General features: G+C 50.3%; 2 protein-coding genes across 2 annotated transcripts; both read left to right on the top strand.

Moving 5' to 3' along the window:
• Nucleotides 1–1,047: 1,047 nt before the first annotated feature.
• LOC144129767 (uncharacterized) lies at nucleotides 1,048–8,594 on the top strand. The gene is made up of 7 exons (XM_077663843.1): nucleotides 1,048–1,179; nucleotides 1,253–1,379; nucleotides 4,296–4,351; nucleotides 4,439–4,804; nucleotides 5,636–6,999; nucleotides 7,192–7,360; nucleotides 8,483–8,594. Exons 1-7 carry the CDS (start codon nucleotides 1,048–1,050, stop codon nucleotides 8,555–8,557), a joined length of 2,289 nt encoding a protein of 762 aa, XP_077519969.1. The 3' UTR covers nucleotides 8,558–8,594.
• Nucleotides 8,595–9,231: 637 nt separating this feature from the next.
• On the top strand, nucleotides 9,232–19,566 carry LOC144129766 (uncharacterized). Its single transcript, XM_077663842.1, has 4 exons — nucleotides 9,232–9,276; nucleotides 12,830–13,027; nucleotides 16,002–16,472; nucleotides 19,335–19,566. The coding sequence occupies exons 1-3, from the start codon at nucleotides 9,232–9,234 to the stop codon at nucleotides 16,470–16,472; spliced, it is 714 nt and encodes a 237-aa protein (XP_077519968.1). The 3' UTR covers nucleotides 19,335–19,566.
• Nucleotides 19,567–20,061: the final 495 nt, after the last annotated feature.

The following is a 20,061-nucleotide window of genomic DNA, read 5'->3' as shown; positions in this document are numbered from 1 at the left end:
TGCCTCGCGGATGTGTTGTCCACAGATGGGTGTGTAGCTTAAGCGGAGTGCATCGAAGCGTATAGCGTCAGGTGCCAGGCTTCAGGTTTTCACCTGCGCAGGGAGTCGCGCTCCAATCTAGAGCAACGCATGCTGTTGTGCCTGTGGGGCGAACCTAAGACATATGTTGGTAAAATGTGGTAGTGCGAACACTTTAAGGACAAACAAAAAAATGACGGGACAAACGCTAACCTGTCAATACTGAACGCTTCTTGCGTCGTTAATTGGTCCATCCTGTCCATCGTGTTCACGCGACCACAGATTGCTCAAGTACTGTGCCGGAGGGCCCGAGTTCAGTCCCGGCCGCGGCGGCCGCGTTTATATGGAGGCGAAACGCAAAAGGCACCCATGTGCTGTGTGATGTCAGTGCTCGTTAAAGAACTCCAAGGTAGTCGAAACTATTCCGGAGACCTCCACTACACGTCATACTCCATAGCACAAGTGTATCTCCGGAACTAAAACCCTACAATTTGCAATTTTTGCATATATCTCATGTGCGCAACCCGCCCGCTGGACAAGAGCAGTGCGGAAGGAATTTCGGCGTAATCCACACCGCACATGAATAGCGCGCACTCACGCTGTACAGTTGTAATCAACGGGATGCCATTATGGGGCCACCCATTGAGAGAAGCTGTTTCTGAACGCGTAAGATATTGGCCCCGAGAGATCCTGACAGCATTGTCACTCTGTAGACGCAAGTGCGTTCAATTTGCAGGAGGAATTTAGTTAACTACCTGCACAGTGAATAGGAACACTCAGTTTGCGGACCAATTGTGTTGTTTCTGTGCTGACGTTGGAAATGTCTGGTCCGTGTTATTCGACCAGTGCATAACGATTTGAAAAAAAAAAAGAAGTGCACCTACGAGTGTTATTTATGCTCCAGCCTTTGGCTGAATACTCATATATATATAATGTGTTCCTTTTCGTTTTGTTGCGGCATTTATACAGCTTGTCATCAGCCTCTCAATTGGACATATAGATCTGCAAAAAAAGAATAAAGCTCAGGAGATGGTTATTTTGGTCCGTCCTTCATTTCCCTCTTGCGCAGTGCTGGAGGCGGTACGGAGCCACGAAGACGCCTGGCTGTTCGCTATCCCACTGGACGAGAAGATATGCCCGGGATACTTCAGCATCGTCAAGGTTCGTATGCGGCCAGAAAAGTGTCGACCTTTTCCCCGCTGACCCTTGCTTCCTCCGCTGGCTCACCCCGCAGGAGCCGATGGACCTCACCATCATCGCCCAGCGCGCCGAGAGCGGCGCCTACCCGTGCAAAGAGGCCTTCGTGGCCGACTTCAAGAGGATGGTGGAGAACTGCGCCTTCTACAACGGCCTGCAGAGCGGTGAGCCCATGCTCTGTTATGTGTGCATAACACCCTGCAGGAGTGCAGGGGTCGTGCGGCCGCATTTCCTCCTACATCGTTGGGCGGCCCAGGAATGGAAGAATCGAAATCCCGGCCGGACCGTATACTTGCATTCCACATGCATTTGAGAGTGAGACCCATGCCGCAAGGGGCTTGCCTGCGGACGTCACGTGGTCGATCCGAACGTTATCGCTGCTTAGGCGAAGCAGGCTGCGCCTTTAGTCATGCATAGGGGTTCGGCTTTCCGGTTTCTAATGCGTAACCATATTACTTGGCTCATGCGTGGCATCGACGGGAAGTGTTTACTGAGAGTGTGCACAGATATTGTTAACAGCGTGTGTGGACACCTACCCGAGCTTGCCCGAGTTGAAGAGCGCCGCGCTAGGTGCACCCATTGGGAGGAACCTGGAATAAGTTTGGGGGAGCGTGCCGCCAGCTGAGCGAGAAGTTGCTCCAGAAAAGGGACATGGGTCGCACAGTCCCTACGGGTAGCCCGTTATACTTAGTGGCACGGGCAGGGACACTTTATTTTATAGCGATAGCTACATTACGGTAGCACTCCGAGCCTTCGGCGTTGCGGCGCCGTGCCGGTGGCGGCGCTGCCACCCTGTGGCGGCGCCGCCACGCTGTCACTTGGTTGGTCACGTGATGCGGAGCGGCTGCCGGAGGCGCGGCGCCGTGGCTGATCACGTGGTTGGTCACGTGATCAAGTTCCACTCGGCCAGCTGTAGCTATCGCGACACTCCAGGTTTAACCAGAGGTAAACCACCGCCAATTTTTTCGTTCTTTGTATATTCTATATAATTGGTTTTTGGGGAAAAGGAAATGGCGCGGTATCTGTCTCATATATCGTTGGACACCTGAACCGCGCCGTAAAGGAAGGGATAAAGGAGGGAGTGAAAGGAGAAAGGAAGAGGTGCCGTAGTGGAGGGCTCCAGAATAATAATTTCGACCACCTGGGGATCTTTAACGTGCACTGACATCGCACAGGACACGGGCGCCTTAGCGTTTTGCCTCCATAAAAACGCAGCCGCCGCGGTCGGGTTCGAGCCGAGCGCCCTAACCACTGAGCCACCGCGGCGAGCCTCGTTGTATAGTCCCACAATAATTTTTGTCCCTATGTGTGCATGGCTGTGACAGGAAGAGGCACCTGCCAGTGCAGTGGTGTATCACTTAACCGCTGCGCCACTGCGCTGGTGTACGGGTATGAGGACTTGCCGCCATCTATGAATGTTAAGTAGAGAATGACCAGTTCCGTATGTATGGGCATTAACTCACGGAGCTGCGAATGGTGTGCGGTTTTGGGACCAACGCGAACTAAGTTACACAAATGCACAAACCACAAACGCACCAACGGAAACAGCAGTAGTGCAGAATGCTTTCGCATTCATAGCACGCATAAGCAGACTTAAGTGCTCCAGGTAGTGAATATTAGGCGGCCCTTCTTCTGTGTTTGTTTCAGAGCACACTTTTTTCTTTAGTTGAACATAATTGCCTGCAGATTCTTTAGGTGATAAAGTAAGGTATTGCTGTGCGGTCAGAAGTCACTGAGTTTATCTTGACTTTTTTGCCAGCCTGATCATTCCATTTGCTACTAATTAAAATCCATGCAACTTGTCGTTAATTACTACTAATGCACTTACATATATTTACCGGCTGAAAAGCGTAATGCAATTGTTAATGTTCAAACTTTCAACAAAAACGCAAATGACAGTTGATTTCTAAAATAAGTGATGCCATTATATCGTTTGGCTGCAGCACTAGGCTGTGCGAGAGGGCGGAGTATCATGTGGCCTGCGTGTCGACATCAGCGGCGGAACTGGCGCTTAATCATCATGGTAGCAAGAAAAGGACATTTGTCGTGCCGCTTATGCATGGTTCCAAGCGTTTTTACATACACTGATGAAACCTGCTTGATGCGTGTAAGGTAGCAAAGCAATGCCTAAAAACGCAAAATTGCGTTTTTGAATTCCCCGCCGCGGTGGCTCAGTGGTTAGGGCGCTCGGCTACTGATCCGGAGTTACCGGGTTCGAACCCGACCGCGGCGGCTGCGTTTTTATGGAGGCAAAACGCTAAGGCGCCCGTGTGCTGTGCGATGTCAGTGCACGTTAAAGATCCCCAGGTGGTCGAAATTATTCCGGAGCCCTCCACTACGGCACCTCTTTCTTCATTTCTTCTTTCACTTCCTCCTTTATCCCTTCCCTTACGGCGAGGTTCAGGTGTCCGCCGATGCATGAGACAGATACTTCGCCATTTCCTTTCGCCAAAAGCCAATTATTATTATTATTATTATTATTATTATTATTATTATTATTATTATTATTATTATTATTATTATTATTATTATTATTATTATTATTATTATTATTATTATTATTATTATTATTATTATTATTATTATTATTATTGATGCTTAATCAAATGGTACATCGTCTCACCACTGCCCTGGATGGCGCACTTTGTCAGTTTTCTCCTTTTGAATGACTGTATAAAAAAACCGGATGGTCATTAAATTGAAGAAATTTAATTCGGAGTACTTTTAGGTGTTTTCGTTTTCAAACGAAAATTAACCCCTTGTCGTTAGACTCACCTCGACTGACTCAGCTCTACAGCTCCGATTTAGTGTTGGTAGCGTCTGCGCTTCATTCCTGTTGCGTTCGGAAATACGCATCGCGCCATATCATTATCGTGGTGGCAACCCTTTGCGGCACTGATGTCCTCCTTTTTAAGCTTGTCGTTCTTTTATAGCAGAGAAAGAATGAGTGCATACCGCGCTAGGTGGCACTTCGAGTTTAAATTCGCCTCGAGTATAAATGTGAGCTGTGTGTAGCGATACTGGGCAGTGTTTCGTTAGCCAGCCCGTCACTTTACTCTTTGTCACTCGGTGCTGCGCAGAGATCGCCACCAAGGGCTACAGACTGTGGGTGGCCATGCTGGACGCACTGCACACGGTCTGCTGCGACGACGACGAAGACGGCGCGAGCTCCGGTTCCCCAAGGGGCAGTGACAGCAGCAACAGCAGCAGCAGCAGCAGCAGCAGCAGCAGCAGCAGCAGCAGCCCAGAGTCGCCGGCCACCCGTCTCTTCATGCCCAGGTCCCTAGCGATGCCTGCCGGGGAAGCGAAAGCCAGGCTCGGGAAGCGGAGGGCGAGCAGAAGCAGCATCAGAAAGCCGCGTCCAGTGCCAAAGGGTGGCAGTTCTCCCCGAGCCCAGGACGACGGCGACCGTGGGGAAGACGACGACGACTTCGTGGCGCCCGTCACCAAGCGCAGTCGGGGAAGGCAGCCCAAACCGGGCACGACCCGAAGGACACGGATGACCGCGTCCCACGCCTCGTCCCGAACGCGGGCCCATTCGAATCCCGCGCTCGAGGCCCTCTCCATGGCCACGCGCAGAGCGCTGGAGGTGAGGACCCCTTAGGCAGGCTGCACGTGAACTCTGCGAAGTCAGCGCCAGCACTCTGCTGACACCAGATCGGTTTATAACTAATAACAACTGTTTATAAAGGGCATTTATCAGGCGTTTTAAACAGTTGATTTTCCCTTGTAAACGTCTCTTCTTGACTCACTAATCTTTCTATACGGTTATACGTTAAGATAGTACGTCTCAGTGATTCCTCTGCGCACCAGTTGAATTCCAAAGAACAGTCTTACCGAAAGCGCCCATGTAATTATTCAAACCAGAAAAAGAGTCCTAGCATGTATAGTTGTGATCCAGTCCGCGTCATCTGTTAGTGCATCACCTGCATTATATACCCGTGCTTTCTTTCTCTCGAATCTCGTGATATGGCATCGAAAAGAGCGCACTCGCGTGTTCATGGTAACGCTGATCTCCACCTTGTGTCGTTGTCTCTGGCTAACTTGTCATTTGCTGCGCAAGGTATCAGTTTCTATTGGATAGAATTCTTAGAGGTTGCGAAGAGAAAAAAAAAAAGCTTTTCTGTATTGAGCATTTGAACAATGCAGCAAGCCGATTTCCGAACAAAGCGTCAGCATAGTGTTAATATTGAGCTTTAGAACAGCCTACACACATATGTATTTATATATATATACGTACGCTACGCAAGCGCTTTGCGGGGCTTTACGCTGTAATTGTGGCATGATTTCTCCGTAGGCTTGTTTATTTGGGAAACCTTGCATGTAAATTATGAATGTACAGAATCGCCCCGAATGAGCGGATGCACTGTCGGCGCACGAATAAAATCCTGAGCATTGAGTGCTGTTTTCTTTTCACCAGGAGTCGGCCGACCTGACGTTCGACATTTGTCGCATGAACGGGGATTTCGAGGCGAGCAGCGACGTGGTCGGCTACTTCCCCGACCTCAACATCGCCGGCACCCACAGCCACCCGTCCGAGCTGCTGGCCAGGTACCGCGGCTCGCCAGAGAAGAGCGGCGGCTACACCATCGTGGAGTCCTCCAACGCAGGCTCGACCGGCGACCCGAAAGACCAAAGCGTCAGCGACGTTTGCAGTAGTAAAGCAGGAGATGCAGCCAGCGAGAACGACAGCGGAACAAATGAAAAGCTCACAGCCGGTCACAAGAAAGATTGTTCGAGTGAAAGTCGAAGTTCGGTCTCGGAGGTTCCTGAGGCGACCGCCGTACCTACAACAGATGACACGAGCATGACGCGATCGAGTCAAAGCGCAGTCGAATCATCAAATCGAATGCAGGAAGAAACCGTCACGGCTGGGAGCTCTGACACCAGTGTCAGCAGCAGCCACCGCGCAGGTCAAAGCGGCGAGCCAGCAGAGGACGTTCCTCATGAAGGTGCGGAGGGCGGGGCGACGGGAGGGACAGCGCCGCGGAATGGCCACGGCGACGCCATAGTCTCGGCGAGCCCATTCACGACCTCCAGGCACGCTTACGTACAGACCTCTGTTGCGACGCCTCCGAGGTGTCGGTCCGTTCCTCCTCTCCACTTCACCCCGGTGCTGTGTCGCCCGACAAAGACTGCAGAAGCATCCCGTCCCGCTGGCAGCGGCGGCTCGGCGACGACCGCGAGCGAGGAGGATGCCTGCTTGGCCGGGCATCTTGTGTCCCGAGAAGATGGACACGGGGACGCTGAGCGCAAAGACGACGCTCACCTAATCGCAAAGCCAAACGCCGGTGGCGAAGTCCGAGAGTCGGCGAACAACGGAAGCGTGGTCTCTGGAGGTGTGACATCGGAGAACAGCCCGTACGAGTGCTGGCGCGACACCGGTGCCTGCAGCGATTCGGCAATGAACCCGGTTAGAACCAGCGACGAGGCCGCCGGGGCTGACAGTGCCAGCCCAATGTTGTCGTCAGCCGGCGGTGACGCGGTCGCCTTGCAGAACGGCGCTTGCGAGCACGCTCCTCAAGAACAGCCACTCGCGTGCCATCCCGCTGCAGGCAACGTTTCCCCCGAGCGAGTCCCGCATACGCGGGAGAGGTGGGCTGTCAGGCTCCAGGGCGACCTGCAGATGGCGGAGCCCGACTTGTACAGCGGCCTGGACAGTCCCAAATCGAGCTTCAGCTTCTCGTCGGGCTACCTGAGCGAAGAGGCCCTGTCGCCCACGATGCGCTACCACAGCAGCGCCAGTCCTCTGCCGCAACTCTCCCCTTCGCGGCTCTCTCCGCTGTTGCCGACGTTGTGCCAGCCGCCAGTGCAGCAGGTGACGGCGGCCGCCGCGTCGACCAGGGAGGCTGCTGAACCGCCCAAGGAACGGAGGGAAGCGGTCTTACCGGAGGCCAAGGAGCCCGCGCCTGGGAGCGGAGTGCCTACGAGCCAAGGCTCGGTCATGCCTTGCGGGCGGCAGCGTCGAGAGCCCTCGCCGCCGTCCGGGGCCCCGACGCCGTTGCAGAAGATGTCGGCCCTGGTGTCCGAATTACCGCCTCCCGCCGCCAGCCACGGCGCCTGCTTCCAGTCTCCGTTTGCACCGCCGCCCACTGCAGTTGACGCTGCTTGCGGCTCCCAGCGCCGTGACGCGCCTGCGTTCAAGGTGAGAGCGTGTATATGCCTTAATTGTTTCGTGAAAATTCACCTAACCTGAGCGAGCGCGTCTCTACTGGATGCGTCTGCGCAAGCAGTATTGGTGCTTCCACACGGCGCCGCAGTAATGGGCGGACAGCAGAAATCTTTTCCGCTCCCCTTTGTTTCAGACAGGCGTATAGTACAAAGCCAATCTACTCAAGCGTGGATAGAATGCAGCGGGCGCGAAATTGAACACCCCATGTGTTGTTTCTGGTACGAATCACGCAGGTGTAGGCGGATACTGAAGACAGGTCCGTAAAATTTTTGTTATAACTTAAGTAAAATCCTACCGACATTTGGCCTTTTTGTGTCTCCGTAGGTGTTTGTTTGGTTGGCAGCCAAGGACGCATTTTTCGCGGAGAAATTTTGAGTGAACGTATATTTTTTTCTCGCCTGTTATTCAATCTCCTGGCGCTAGTTATTACGTCGAGTGAGCTGGCAACATGCTGTGATTTCGGTTGGAAAGGGCGAACGGTGTGTATATATAGCCTCAACGATTCCAGTGTGTTTATATAGCCTCAACGATTGGCACGAAAAAAACCATATACTTGACGTCACCGAAGTCTGCTCGCAAAAACGGCCCGTGGCGGCGATGCGCGCCTGTAATTTTTCTTTATCGCAGTGTAGAAGAATTAAACGATACAAGTTTAAGAGACGTGAAATGCGCGTGAAACTTTTGGGGACTCATTTTATAATATAAAAGTACTTTTCTTTGTCAGTTCGACTCAATCCAAGTACGCTACGAAATCATCTGTCAAAGGCGTTGGTCCATCCGTGCGCATCCGCTTGGAAAAAAAAAATTGCTGTACGCAGCGAAAAAGACTGCTGCGCTGGATTGAATGGGTAATAGATATAGTATTGAAATATCGCTGAGAATTGTAACAACTGTTTCATTTCAGGTATTAATGCAGGTGTCGCAGCAACGTGTCAGGAACATCGAAGCGCGTTTCCTCGCTCCTTGAACGTGGCGTCTCGCACACTTCTCAGTTGAAGACAGCTGCATGACGCTGGCGAGACTAGCTGCATGGCGACAGCAGGAAACTTCGATTTCAGAGTTTCAAAACTTATTTCTTTCTTGCAACTTTCGCAGGGCTTTCGATCTCATTGTGCGGTATCCTTCAGCGCCGACCACGGTGACGCCTGTCCTCTTCGACCGCGTAAATAGACGCTCACTCGCAACGAGTGAACTGGGCACGCCTTCTTGACCGGCAATAAACCTCCCATTGTGTTTGCCACGCATGCGTAGGAGTTATACTTTCTGTGCGTGCACATTTGATCGTCAGTGGAACGTATTTGAGGGAACTCCTAAGATTGAGTTTATTACAGTCAGATGTGTGGCAGATACCCAAGGATTCTGTTCCGCGCATATTTTCAATGGGAAGTTGCTTTCAATACAGCTTTCTCGCATATCGTAAGTTTGCATCGTAACAACCAATGATCACTCCGCGGAACGTTTGCAGTTTTCTGTGTATCTATTGTCAACAACGAACCCCACTAGTTTTAGCGCAGGAAAAACTTTAAAAACACGCTTCTGCTACGCATGAGGAGGTCAGACCGTCTCCATTAATATTCTCATAACTGTCTCGCAATATTCCTCAGTTTCCTCACAATCAAAACCGATGTCTAAGAAAGCTGTACTTTCTACTTTCTAATATGCACGCGAACTCAGCCATATGGCTACGTACGGGAGCTGCGCAACTTTTCAGCTCGCAGTTGAAGAAAGACTCGGAGCCCGTATTTTGCATGGCTTCTTTTACCCCGGTGGGTCAATGGTTAAAGCGTTCGGCTGCTGACTCCAAGGTCGCGGTATCGAATCCCAGCCGCAGCGGTTGCGTTCCGATGGAGGCCAAACAAGCCGGTTTGCTGTGCGATTTGTCGGCGCAAGTAAAAAAAAAAAACTCCAAGAGGTCTAAAACAATCCAGAGTTTTCCGCTCTGGGGTCTCCAATAGACCTTCTACAGTTCAGGACGTCGGATTACGCGTACCATATGGCATATAGACCTCCTGCATGTCTGCAAACAAACGAGGTGGCGCTGCAGTCGCTAGCGGGCTCGCGGTAGACAAAAGGCCGGGGAGTGGCGCAGCAGAGAGGTGTTGAGCGCGGGTTTTGAAAGCTTGTAGGCGCGTTTCTGCGAATCACAGCAATGGTTGATGCTATCAACTTAGTAATTTCTCGAAGTACACGAGCTCGCGTTGGCCACATGCGGCGTATTCAGAGAAATAGTTCGCCACTGTGTGTTGTATATATGGTATAGTAGTAAACAGAAAGCGTTTCTACCGTTGATTTCTACGCCAGGCATTGAATAAAATAACTTTTTGACACTCTGCTCTAGCCAGAATGATTTTACTTCGGGACAGCAATGAGAGGATGTGCTGGCGTTCTTTCGGCGGAGCAGACGTGCGCTCACCGTCTGCTGACATACTTAGGTGCCGCGCTGTGCGAAAAGTGGGTACAGCGTCGTGCCCCCATTCTCCTCTAGCTGTCGCGCTTAAGCGCTGTTTTTAGCCGCAGAATCACGCACCAGCTAGACCGACTTCTCCCCTGGTTAAACTGGTCGATTTGGTGAAAATTTTTGATTTCTGAAATTATTTTCTTTCCTTGCCCTGGGGTCTTCTGTTTCGTGACGAAAAATTATAGCAAAATATTCAGTATAAATTTATAAATTACTTTTTTTTAATGTGTGGTCGTCAAAAATCGTGAGGACATTTCTTTTAGGTTTTTTTTATTTCAGAGCCGCATTTATTTGACCAAAGCGAAAGCGAAGAGGCCATAAACGAGGGAATAAACTATAAGGTTCGTTTTCTCATCTTTCGCATTTTCTGCGATTGCCATCACTCACACCTTCGTAATTTCGTAACGCATCAAAATAGAATGATTCTATTTATCGGAAACGATTCCTGAGACATCGAGGATTCTAATAAATCTCCAGATTTTTTTTCTTACACGTGCAGTACTATGTTAGTTATTTTTGTAAGATACGTTTTCATGTAACTATGCATGCATAAGTACTGATCTTGTAAAAAAAAGAACTAATCACGTCATCATACAGAACAAGGCTTTGTGTGCATGCTGGCATAAAAAAAAAAATTGCGCACCTTCTGCACATTTATTTATGACCTTGGGGTGGCTTGACGAGGGTGTTAATTATAATTACCCAGAACTGCATAAGGTATAGCTAAAAATAAAAGGCATTACTGAAACTAGCGTAGCAATTTCATCTTGGCACCAAATTTAGTTACATATCGCATGCATAAATAACGAACACTTTATATTGCCGCGTCCCCTCTCAATCTTGCCACGTGTCTGTTAGTAGCACGCCTGCGGCTGCTTCTTTCCAAACAAACTTCCCTATCATGTGCTACCTCATGAAACATGACACATGCATGATGCAATGAAAAAGCATGTGACTTTTAGCGCACTTAAGGTACGCTATTATAAGCACACCAACGTGCTTAATCAAATAATTAGGTAGGTCATATTAAGAAACAGTTTCAAGTAAATATTAGGTGCCATAAAACGCGCCATTAAAACATGCTGTGATGTTAACAAAAGAGCACATTCCTTGAGGGCGAGTGAACCTGCCGACACGTCGCGGGGTGAAGGAGGTCTACACCATACAAAACCATACCATGCCACATGCATTTGCTCTCTGCCACTGGTCTACCCTAATTTTGATACCAGAGCCGGCAAAGGACACTGCTTCCTGTTTATCAGCCCTGTGGTCGTGAAGTCGGGAAATGACAAGTCCATGCAGCTTTCTCGGCAAAAATTTTGAAAGCTTGAACATTGTAAGGCACTGTTATGGAAATATTGAAGGTAATGGTCCATTATTCTGATATGTAGTCACCTTATTTTAAAGTATTTCCAGCGATCGCATCGAACACTGCCGTAGAAAACCAATGGGGGACGCTTTTGAGGAGCAAAAACGTGAATATATAAAAAAAAACTACACGACTGCCGTCGGGTGATCTGCGGATATATTGACTGTTATAGTGAAATCTTGCATTATATGAAAAAAATTGCGTTCATATACGGTTTCCCGCTCAAAAATGCTTTTGTCCAGGATTGCTGGGTATGATCGTTATATGAATCGCAGAAGGAACAACACTAGTAAGAATTTCAAACCTACACCAAGCACCTTTGCGTTGCACGCAACACATGTAATTCTTTCGTTAAAATTTAAGCAGCGCTAACTTTTAGGCCGAATACACAGAAGACATGACAGGACGGGCGCTGACTCCAACTATGTTTATTGAACACGTTTTTTCGTAGAACATATAAGACAAAACGAACCGTGAGCGCATGCGCATCTGCGACAGACCACAAAAAGAAAAGGCCAAGATGACAACAATGACAGCTAAGGTAGATAAGGTGTATTCGTCCTAAAAGTTAGCGCTGCTTAAATTTTAACGAAAGAATATGCATAACCAACTAGCCCCGCAACGTGTTTTACATGTAATTCTGGCAAGTAAATCGAACAAGAACAGATTGTGGGCTTCAGATGCCTCGCAATAGCTTACCTGCACTCCTTAGCTCTTTCGAATCTCTAGGCATAAATATTGCGAGCTTAACACGCATAGGATTCAAATCATTCCTGTATTCAAATTTCTTTGGTTTTTGTTTTGTTTTTGTTTTGAAAGCTTCTTTTTGTTGGAAAACAAGGCGGTTTTATGGTTTAGCTTTTTGTAATTCCCCTCTTTTGGGGGCATGCGTCTCTGAAAGTATTCATGTGAATGATTTGTTTTTCGGTGAAAAAATTCAGATTTGACCACTGTGCATTTATTTTACCGACCAGTGTGTATGTTTCGTAAAGTTGTAAAAAGGGGAAAAGAGTGGGAAAAAAAAACATTACCGTCACCGCCACAGCGATGGTGCGTGCATATTGTTGCTTGTAAAGGAGGTCGTGGGCTCCTCAGGCTGCTCCCATGTAGATTTTTTTCCCCTCAGCCTCCTCCATATATTGTATGGAAATAAAACAGTTGAATCGATCATTTTCCCTGGGCTCCGTGCACGGTTCAGTCGAACATTTACGACGGACTTATTTCGTAACCATATTGCTGCCTTATAGGCTGGACGTTAATGAGTAACTACATGCTTGATTGGCATTTTATTGGTAAAAAAAATAACGTATTCAACGTTGAGGAAGACGACGAGTAGAAGCAGGGAGACAGCGAGGTTAAGGGGAGGACGACGACCTGATAGCAAGAAAGATGATAGAATAAGTGAGGTTTCGAAGCCGGATAGTTCCGTGATGTTTGTATTATTCTCACGCTTTCCATAACGGCATACGGCGTTTCAATTTTAAGCTCCTGACTGACTGCCACCTCAGGTGGTGGGTCTGGTCTTGCGCTCTGGAAATCGATCGCGGCACATGCCCGTTGAGCAAAACATGTACAGCGTGGCTATAAATATGCATACTTTGTCGATTCTTCGCAGCCTGCCAGCGCACAGGCGAGCCACGCCGGAGTGCCGTGCGTCGCCCGGCCCGTACCGACGCAGCCCTTGGTCGCCCCCCAGCGGCTGCCGCTGGCCCCACAGCCGGAGGCCATCGCCTACCTCATCCCTTCGTCGCTGGGCACCTACCAGGCCATCCCGCTGCAGCACGCCGTGCGGTCAGACGGCGCCGCCTACGACGTGAGTCGCCTTGCGCACGCGGTGTTAAATCGCTCTGTTTTCATGTCTGTAGCTTATCCGCACGAAGTGTAGCTGCATGGTGAACACCGAATGCCTCTCCTGTTAGGTAGGTATTCTTTTAGGGGAGTATACACACTTTCGATGACGACAGTGTGGTCCGGGTGAGCGGGACCACGTGGCTCCGACGGTGCTGTCTGTCTGTCTGTTATTGCCATGAAGAAAGAAAAGGAAAGTGCACAGGCCTGCTCACTGGCTCAAGCCGAGCCACAATCGCTACCACGTGCAGATATTAGGAGAGTTGAAAGATGGGATAGAAAGACAGGATAGTACAGACGCGCTAAAGACAACACGGATCCCGGAGGTAGTGCAATACCGGGCCAACCGGTGGCGGGAGTGAAGCATCCTTCAAACTCTCCACCACATTTCCAAAAATAAGTCCATTTGACCCGTAAGATACTCTACGGAGTCACTCCGACGGTGCTCTCTGCCTGTGGTTGCCAGTGCTGGGGGGAGGGGGATGTGGCGCCGCTTGCACCTTCAGGTCTTCGCCCCGAAGGGTGGCGAGAAATCCAATAATAATAATAATAATAATAATAATAATAATAATAATAATAATAATAATAATAATAATAATAATAATAATAATAATAATAATAATAATCACTGGTTTTGGGGGGAAAGGAAATGGCGCAGTATCTGTCTCATATATCGTCGGACACCTGAACCGCGCCGTATGGGAAGGGATTGAGGAGCGAGTGAAAGAAGAAAGGAAGAAAAAGGTACCGCAGTGAAGGGCTCCGGATAATTTCGGCCACCTGGGGATCTTAAACGTGCACTGACATCGCACAGCACACGGGCGCCTTAGCGTTTTTTCCTCCATAAAAACGCAGCCGCCGCGGTTTTTATGTAGGCAAAAACGCTAAGAATCCAAGAAATCCAAGGTTGTTTTATTGTTTTTTTTTCTTTTCTGTTACCGCATTTAAGCGCGCGCTCCGTGTACCTGGTTAAGAACAAAATAAAGTAAAACCCGGCGCTGCTAGACGAACGAAAGTTTCTTGTTTGATGGCATTTTAGATTCATACGTGAGCAGGTGAGGGTGACGAGTTCAGGGGATCTTTGAGACATGCACACGAAAGAAGCCGACAGTTATCGAAACCAAGGTTTGGTTTGTGTTTTATGGGGGTTTAACGTCCCAAAGCGACTCAGGCTGCGAGTGACGCTGTAGTGAAGGTCTCCGGAAATTTCGACCAACTGGGATTCTTTAACGTGCACTCACATTTAACGTGCACTCACCGCGGCGGCTTAAATCCAAATGAAACAGAGAATGTACAATGTTCTGTGCATCCCTCAGCATGAATGACTGTCGGTTTCTTTCGTTTGTAAGGCCTTAGTTTACCTTCCATGGGCGACCGAACAGTCCGTCGTCGCGAGGAGATCCCTATTTAAAGTCTGATGTGTGTGTTTTCCCGAGTTTACTGTTTTGTCATTCTAATGCTGGATATGTCGGCTTTTCATGGGATTTGGCACGCTTTCAAGGATATGGTGAACGAAGAGTATATATCTTCATTTAGAAGGCCTGAGCTGTCGCGGAATATCATTACACGACAAAGGATATAAGGAAATTATAGAGATAATCAAATAAAGAAGCAAGAATAAACCAGAAGGACAAATTTTATGAATACATTTGCCGTATTTCGCCTTATGCACACAAAAAAATGCCTTCCTGTTTGTAGAATTACTACCTTTTATGTTGTAACTTGTCTCCAGATTAAGTTAGACATCAGGATGAAAGAAGGTGCACCACGCTGTCTAACAACAGTGCTACCCACCGCGGTGGCTCAGTGGTTAGGGCGCTCGACTACTGATCCGGAGTTCCCGGGTTCGAAACCGACCGCGGCGGCTGCGTTTTTATGGAGGAAAAACGCTAAGGCGCCCGTGTGCTGTGCGATGTCAGTGCACGTTAAAGATCCCCAGGTGGTCGAAATTATTCCGGAGTCCTCCACTACGGCACCTCATTCTTCCTTTCTTCTCTCACTCCCTCCTTTATTCCTTCCCTTACGGCGCGGTTCAGGTGTCCAGCGATATATGAGACAGATACTGCGCCATTTACTTTCCACAAAAACCAATTATTATTATTATTATTATGCCGGCCTGGTCGTGTTCAGTTGCAGAGGTTCGTATCTGTAACGCCGAAGTTCGCACGAACCTTTACGCTTCGCCTGAATTGCTGTCCAACTATTTGTGAAGATGGAATACGCCGGGTGGCAGGTGCTCTCATCTCATGAATAGTAGATTACGAGTTTTCCTCAAGAGGAAAGTATATAACTGTTGTATTCCTAACTGTACTCGCCTATGGGACCGAAACGTGAAGGCTAACAAAAAATGTTAATAATAATAATTGGTTTTTGGGGGAAAGGAAATGGCGCAGTATCTGTCTCATATATCGTTCGACACCTGAACCGCGCCGTAAGGGAAGGGTAAATGAGGGAGTGAAAGAAGAAAGGAAGAGAGAGGTGCCGTAGTGGAGGGCTCCGGAATAATTTCGACCACCCGGGGATCTTTAACGTGCACTGACATCGCACAGCACACGGGCGCCTTAGCGTTTTTCCTCTATAAAAACGCAGCCGCCGCGGTCGGGTTCGAACCCGGGAACTCCGGATCAGTAGCCTAAGTCGAAATCAAGACGAAATGCGCACGAGCAGGTCATGTGTACTGCGAAGGCAATATAACCGATGGTTGCAAGGGTAACGGATTGGATTTCACGAGAGGGCAAGTGCAGCTGGGGGCGCCAAAGGGTTAGGTGGTCGGATGAGAACAGGAAGTTTGCGGGGATGAGGTGGCCGCAGCATGCACATGACCGAGTTAATTGGAGAGGTATGACAGAGGCCTGTGTATTAAAGCAGACAGACTGACGACGATTATGGTGGTACTTGGTGGCCTCAACGTGGCTCTACGGTTCGTGTCGTGTTCGCAGTACCACGGCGGCGGCGTTCCTGTCCACTGGAGCTACCCGCAGTTCTTCTACTACCCCGCCGAACTATCGGCAGCGAGCTCCGCACAGCCGCCGTACTTCCTCCCCGACGTCAGTCCCGAAGCGCAGCGCCACGCCCTGTCCAGCGCTCCTTGGCTCAGGGCCCGCCGACAACAGCAGCCGCACCACCACCAGCAACTGAGGCACGCAGCCGCCCACGTCGTCACTAGCGACGCGCTGGACTCCGCCTACGTCGCTAATATAACGACGACAGCGTCTACGTCGACGAAGCGGTCGGCGCCTGCCCGAGACAAGGCCAAGGCAGCGGCGGCGCAGTGGCAGCATCGAGCTTACGCGGCGCCCTACCACCAGGGGGCTCAGCCTGTGCTGGTGGCAGCGTCTGGACAGCAGCAGCAGCAGCAGCAGCACCTGATGCAGTCTCTCGTCCAGCAGCATCAACTGCAGAGGAGATGAGTGAGTATTTGGCCGATTCAATTTTACGGGTCATAGGTATACACTCTGAGCTGTTCAGCGCACGCCGTGGTGGTGTTGGTAGTGGTTTTTTTTAATTAAAATAATAGTAAAAAGGAAGGAAAAGATTTTTGCTAGCCCCGGCATCTTCTATCGATACTGAAGCACCTGAGCTGGGGCAGCGGAAATAAAGGATAGCAGGCAGAATGGAGAAATGAAATGAAAGAGGTGAGGGGACAGGAAGAGAGGATAGGGGGAGAAGTAATATGTACAATCTATTTACACAATAAGAAATGTGTCCAGGTTGTGCGCGTGATTAGTTCATTTTAGAGGAATTCAAACACACGCGCACAGCACTGTGTTGGCTACAACTGGAGTGGGGCGACCAGTTATTAATCGTTCAAGGTAGAACTCGCGGGGCGTTCGGTCACTGCGTGTACTACCTGACGGAGAACAGACGGGACGTCAAGCCCGTGTGTTCGAGGAACGCACAGAGGCTCACCATGTTCGCTCACGAGTGCACGCACTGCCCTGCGGCCACAATAGCGTCTTGGTGGTGTCTGGCAGTATGCCCTGCGCCTTATAGGCCACAAGCATATCGCGACGAGCATCGGCGAACGCGGCACAGTGAAGGAGCAGGTGTTCTAGTGTTTCCACTGCACCGCATCCGTCACACACATCACTCGTCGCGATTCCGTGACGCTCTCGTCGTTCCCCGGGCCACACGCAGCCAATGCGTGCGCGGAGGATCATTGCACGTTGCGACCGCGTAAGTGCGCGACAGTCGGTGATGCTGTCGATGCGCTCACCTCCTGCGATGCGTGGGTCGGGATGCTGCTTTCGGAGATGGTCGTGGATGGCCGCACGCACGTTCTCCAGCGCAAGGGGCAGATCGCTGGCAGGAAGTTGGTGTGCAGCGGTCGCGAGGTCGTCGGCTTCTTCGTTGCCGGCGATGCCGCGGTGACCGGGCACCCACTGTGCACGCACGGCACATCCTCTCTGCGCGAGGCGCTCGATGCGCGAGCGAATTTCCCGCACTAGTGGAGTACCGCGGCCGTTATATTGCAGGCGGCTGGGGGCGGCGCGGGATCGAGTCGCACAGCAGAGCACTCCTGGGCGGCGGAGGGCCGAGGGTGTGCAGCAGGTCCAGCCCGAGCCGGATCCCCATCAACACCGCCGTGGTGGAGGAGCCCAGGAAGGTTGCGTGTTGCTGGCTGGCACGCCGTGCTGCAGATTACGTTTTGCACAATCCGCGGTCCTTTCGAGAAGCCATCCAAACACCGACACCTGGGCATTTTAGAGGAACAGCTGTGGGTGGCTCAAATTGGAAATGAAAATTGGTTTTGGGGGAAAGGAAATGGTGCAGTACCTGTCTCACATATCGGCGGACACCTCAACCGGGGCTAAGGGGAGGGGATAAAGGAGGGAGTGAAAGAAGAAAGAGGTGCCGTAGTGGAGGGCTCCGGAATAATTTCGACCACCTGGTGATATTTAACGTGCACTGACATCGCACAGCACACGGGCGCCGTAGCGTTTCGCCTCCATCGAAACGCAGCTGCAGCAGTCGGGTTGAGTGGCTAAAGCTTAAATTCTTTTTTGCGACGAAGTCAGTATCACGCGCAACTGCACATGCGGAACACATGCGGGAGCACATGCGGAGAGCACGTTGCGGCAGGCATGACAAATACGGAAGCCAGAACATCGTACGATGCGAAGAAGGCGACGTCAGTACTTAATTACACTCAGTAGCGTCGCCGAATTTCGCGTTAGATTGGCATAATTGCGGCGTGAATTTTTAACTTTATAGCGTTAAAGGCCCCGTTGTCCAGAAAATCCGTTGTCGGCGTTGTGAGCGAAAAATCACGAGTATGGCTCTGGCAAGAGGTCCCCAGAGAGCGACCTAGGACGCCGGTGGGCCTCCATGAAGGTGGGCCACCTAGGTCACGTGACCTTGCGGCGTCACCACAACCTGCCTACCGTATGTTGAACAAACTGCCCACCGTGGCAGGTGGCAGTTAAACTAACGATTGATTGGTCGCTCGGGAAGACCAACCTGGGCCGCAAAAGGCCCACCGCTGGGAGCAGCACCTGCCGTCGCAGGGCATGTGGCGCATCGCTTAACCGCTGCAGCACTGCGCCAGGAGGGGTATAAGGACTCCCAAGGATCTATGAATGTAAAATGCAGAATGACCTTCTGCATATATGGCAGTTAACCCATTACGCTGTCGCGTCATACTCTTAATGTGGGGCTTAAGTGTCACCTCCAATTTTTAATGCTGGGATAGAGGGGCATTTTCTTTCCCATATCCGCATATTTTTTTGACCGTCCATCTGCTCGAATGCCTCACTTCGATAACAATGCAGACGTAAGATAACCTGGATGGCAGTAAAAAGCATCTTTATGAGGGTACACTGCACATATGAGCGCGTAAGTGGATAAAAGTTCTCGATAAAGCGATTATCAACATATTTTATCAAGCGAGGCTTGTCTATAATGCTTCTTATTTTTTCCATATCCCCTCTCCCTTTCTCATTATACCTAATGGCAAACATCTCGAATAAAAAAAAAAGTAAGTGGACAGGTTATTCGTATTATCCAAGTCGCTTGGAAAAAGCGCATGAAGAAGATGTAGAACTCCAAGAAGACGGCCTCGACAGGCAGCCCCGGTGAGATGAGGTACAGAGGGAAGGCGTTGCAACACGCGCAAAGCTCTTCGCCTCTCCCCTCTCGTAAGCGGTTTACAATGCTGCGAGCAGCTTATGATTAGTGCAATGTCGGAACGTGGAGAATCGACACAAATCAGGCTAGAAACGCAGTGCGACGTTTCCCCCGCCCACACGTCGCTGTTATTTCTTTCCTCACAGGTTGACGACGCTCACAGTGGAGGCCGGTACGATGCTGGACCGGCGCACTCGCGGTTCACGAAGAACGGTTGCTTGTGTGAGCCCAAACGTCCGCAATCTACACGAAGGACACTGCAGCACGAACATGAAGAGCAAGGGCAGTCGACGGCGGTGAAGTCACGACCACATTCCTCCACGAAGCAGCCCTGCAAGAAAGTAACGAACGAAGTATATTTTAGGAAAAGTTACTCAGCCGGAGACGCAATTTCTTTCAGAAGTAGTGAAATGGACGGTACGTTAACGCGTCGGTGGGCAGTTCCTGTTTTCAGTGTGAAAGGCTTGGTCGTGCACGGTACGTCGTGTCTCGTACCTTGACAGTGATGTTGCGTATCTTTTAATAGTGCTGTACATACACACTGGTCAAAGTACTCAATAACTTGGCAACGTGTGCTGACACATTAATTTCGAGTGTAAGTGCGATCACTAGGAGGAAGCAGCCGCAAGAAAGAGCTCCGCTTTGATACTTTGTCCCAGGGACCACTTGCTGCCTGCAAGAATAGGCGTTTGGTTGCATATTATGCATTGCTGTCGTCTATCGCATTTCGTACACTTCTGCGCCCTTCGCTCTGTTTCCGGGTTTCCAACGCGCCGGACAACTTTGAGCATGCAGCCACTGCCAGTGACGCTGCCGACCCGTCTGCCAGTTGCAACGCGGCGGCTACAGCCCTCACGCGAAAGCAGAACGACG

The sequence above is a fragment of the Amblyomma americanum genome, chromosome 4 (genome assembly GCF_052857255.1).
Source record: "Amblyomma americanum isolate KBUSLIRL-KWMA chromosome 4, ASM5285725v1, whole genome shotgun sequence".
NCBI classification, from domain to species: domain Eukaryota; kingdom Metazoa; phylum Arthropoda; class Arachnida; order Ixodida; family Ixodidae; genus Amblyomma; species Amblyomma americanum.
This window is presented reverse-complemented; position numbering and strand designations above follow the sequence as displayed.

What these genes read in the sequence shown, in the direction of transcription:
- LOC144129766 (XM_077663842.1), top strand. Translation starts at nt 9,232, where the DNA reads ATGGAGGCCAAACAAGCCGGTTTGCTGTGCGATTTGTCGGCGCAA. An exon ending in TGTGCGATTTGTCGGCGCAA is followed by an intron (nt 9,277 to 12,829) that starts GTAAAAAAAAAA and finishes GATTCTTCGCAG; the next exon opens with CCTGCCAGCGCACAGGCGAG. An exon ending in CAGACGGCGCCGCCTACGAC is followed by an intron (nt 13,028 to 16,001) that starts GTGAGTCGCCTT and finishes TCGTGTTCGCAG; the next exon opens with TACCACGGCGGCGGCGTTCC.
- LOC144129767 (XM_077663843.1), top strand. Translation starts at nt 1,048, where the DNA reads ATGGTTATTTTGGTCCGTCCTTCATTTCCCTCTTGCGCAGTGCTGGAG. An exon ending in CCACGCGCAGAGCGCTGGAG is followed by an intron (nt 4,805 to 5,635) that starts GTGAGGACCCCT and finishes TCTTTTCACCAG; the next exon opens with GAGTCGGCCGACCTGACGTT. An exon ending in CCTTCGCGGCTCTCTCCGCT is followed by an intron (nt 7,000 to 7,191) that starts GTTGCCGACGTT and finishes TCGAGAGCCCTC; the next exon opens with GCCGCCGTCCGGGGCCCCGA.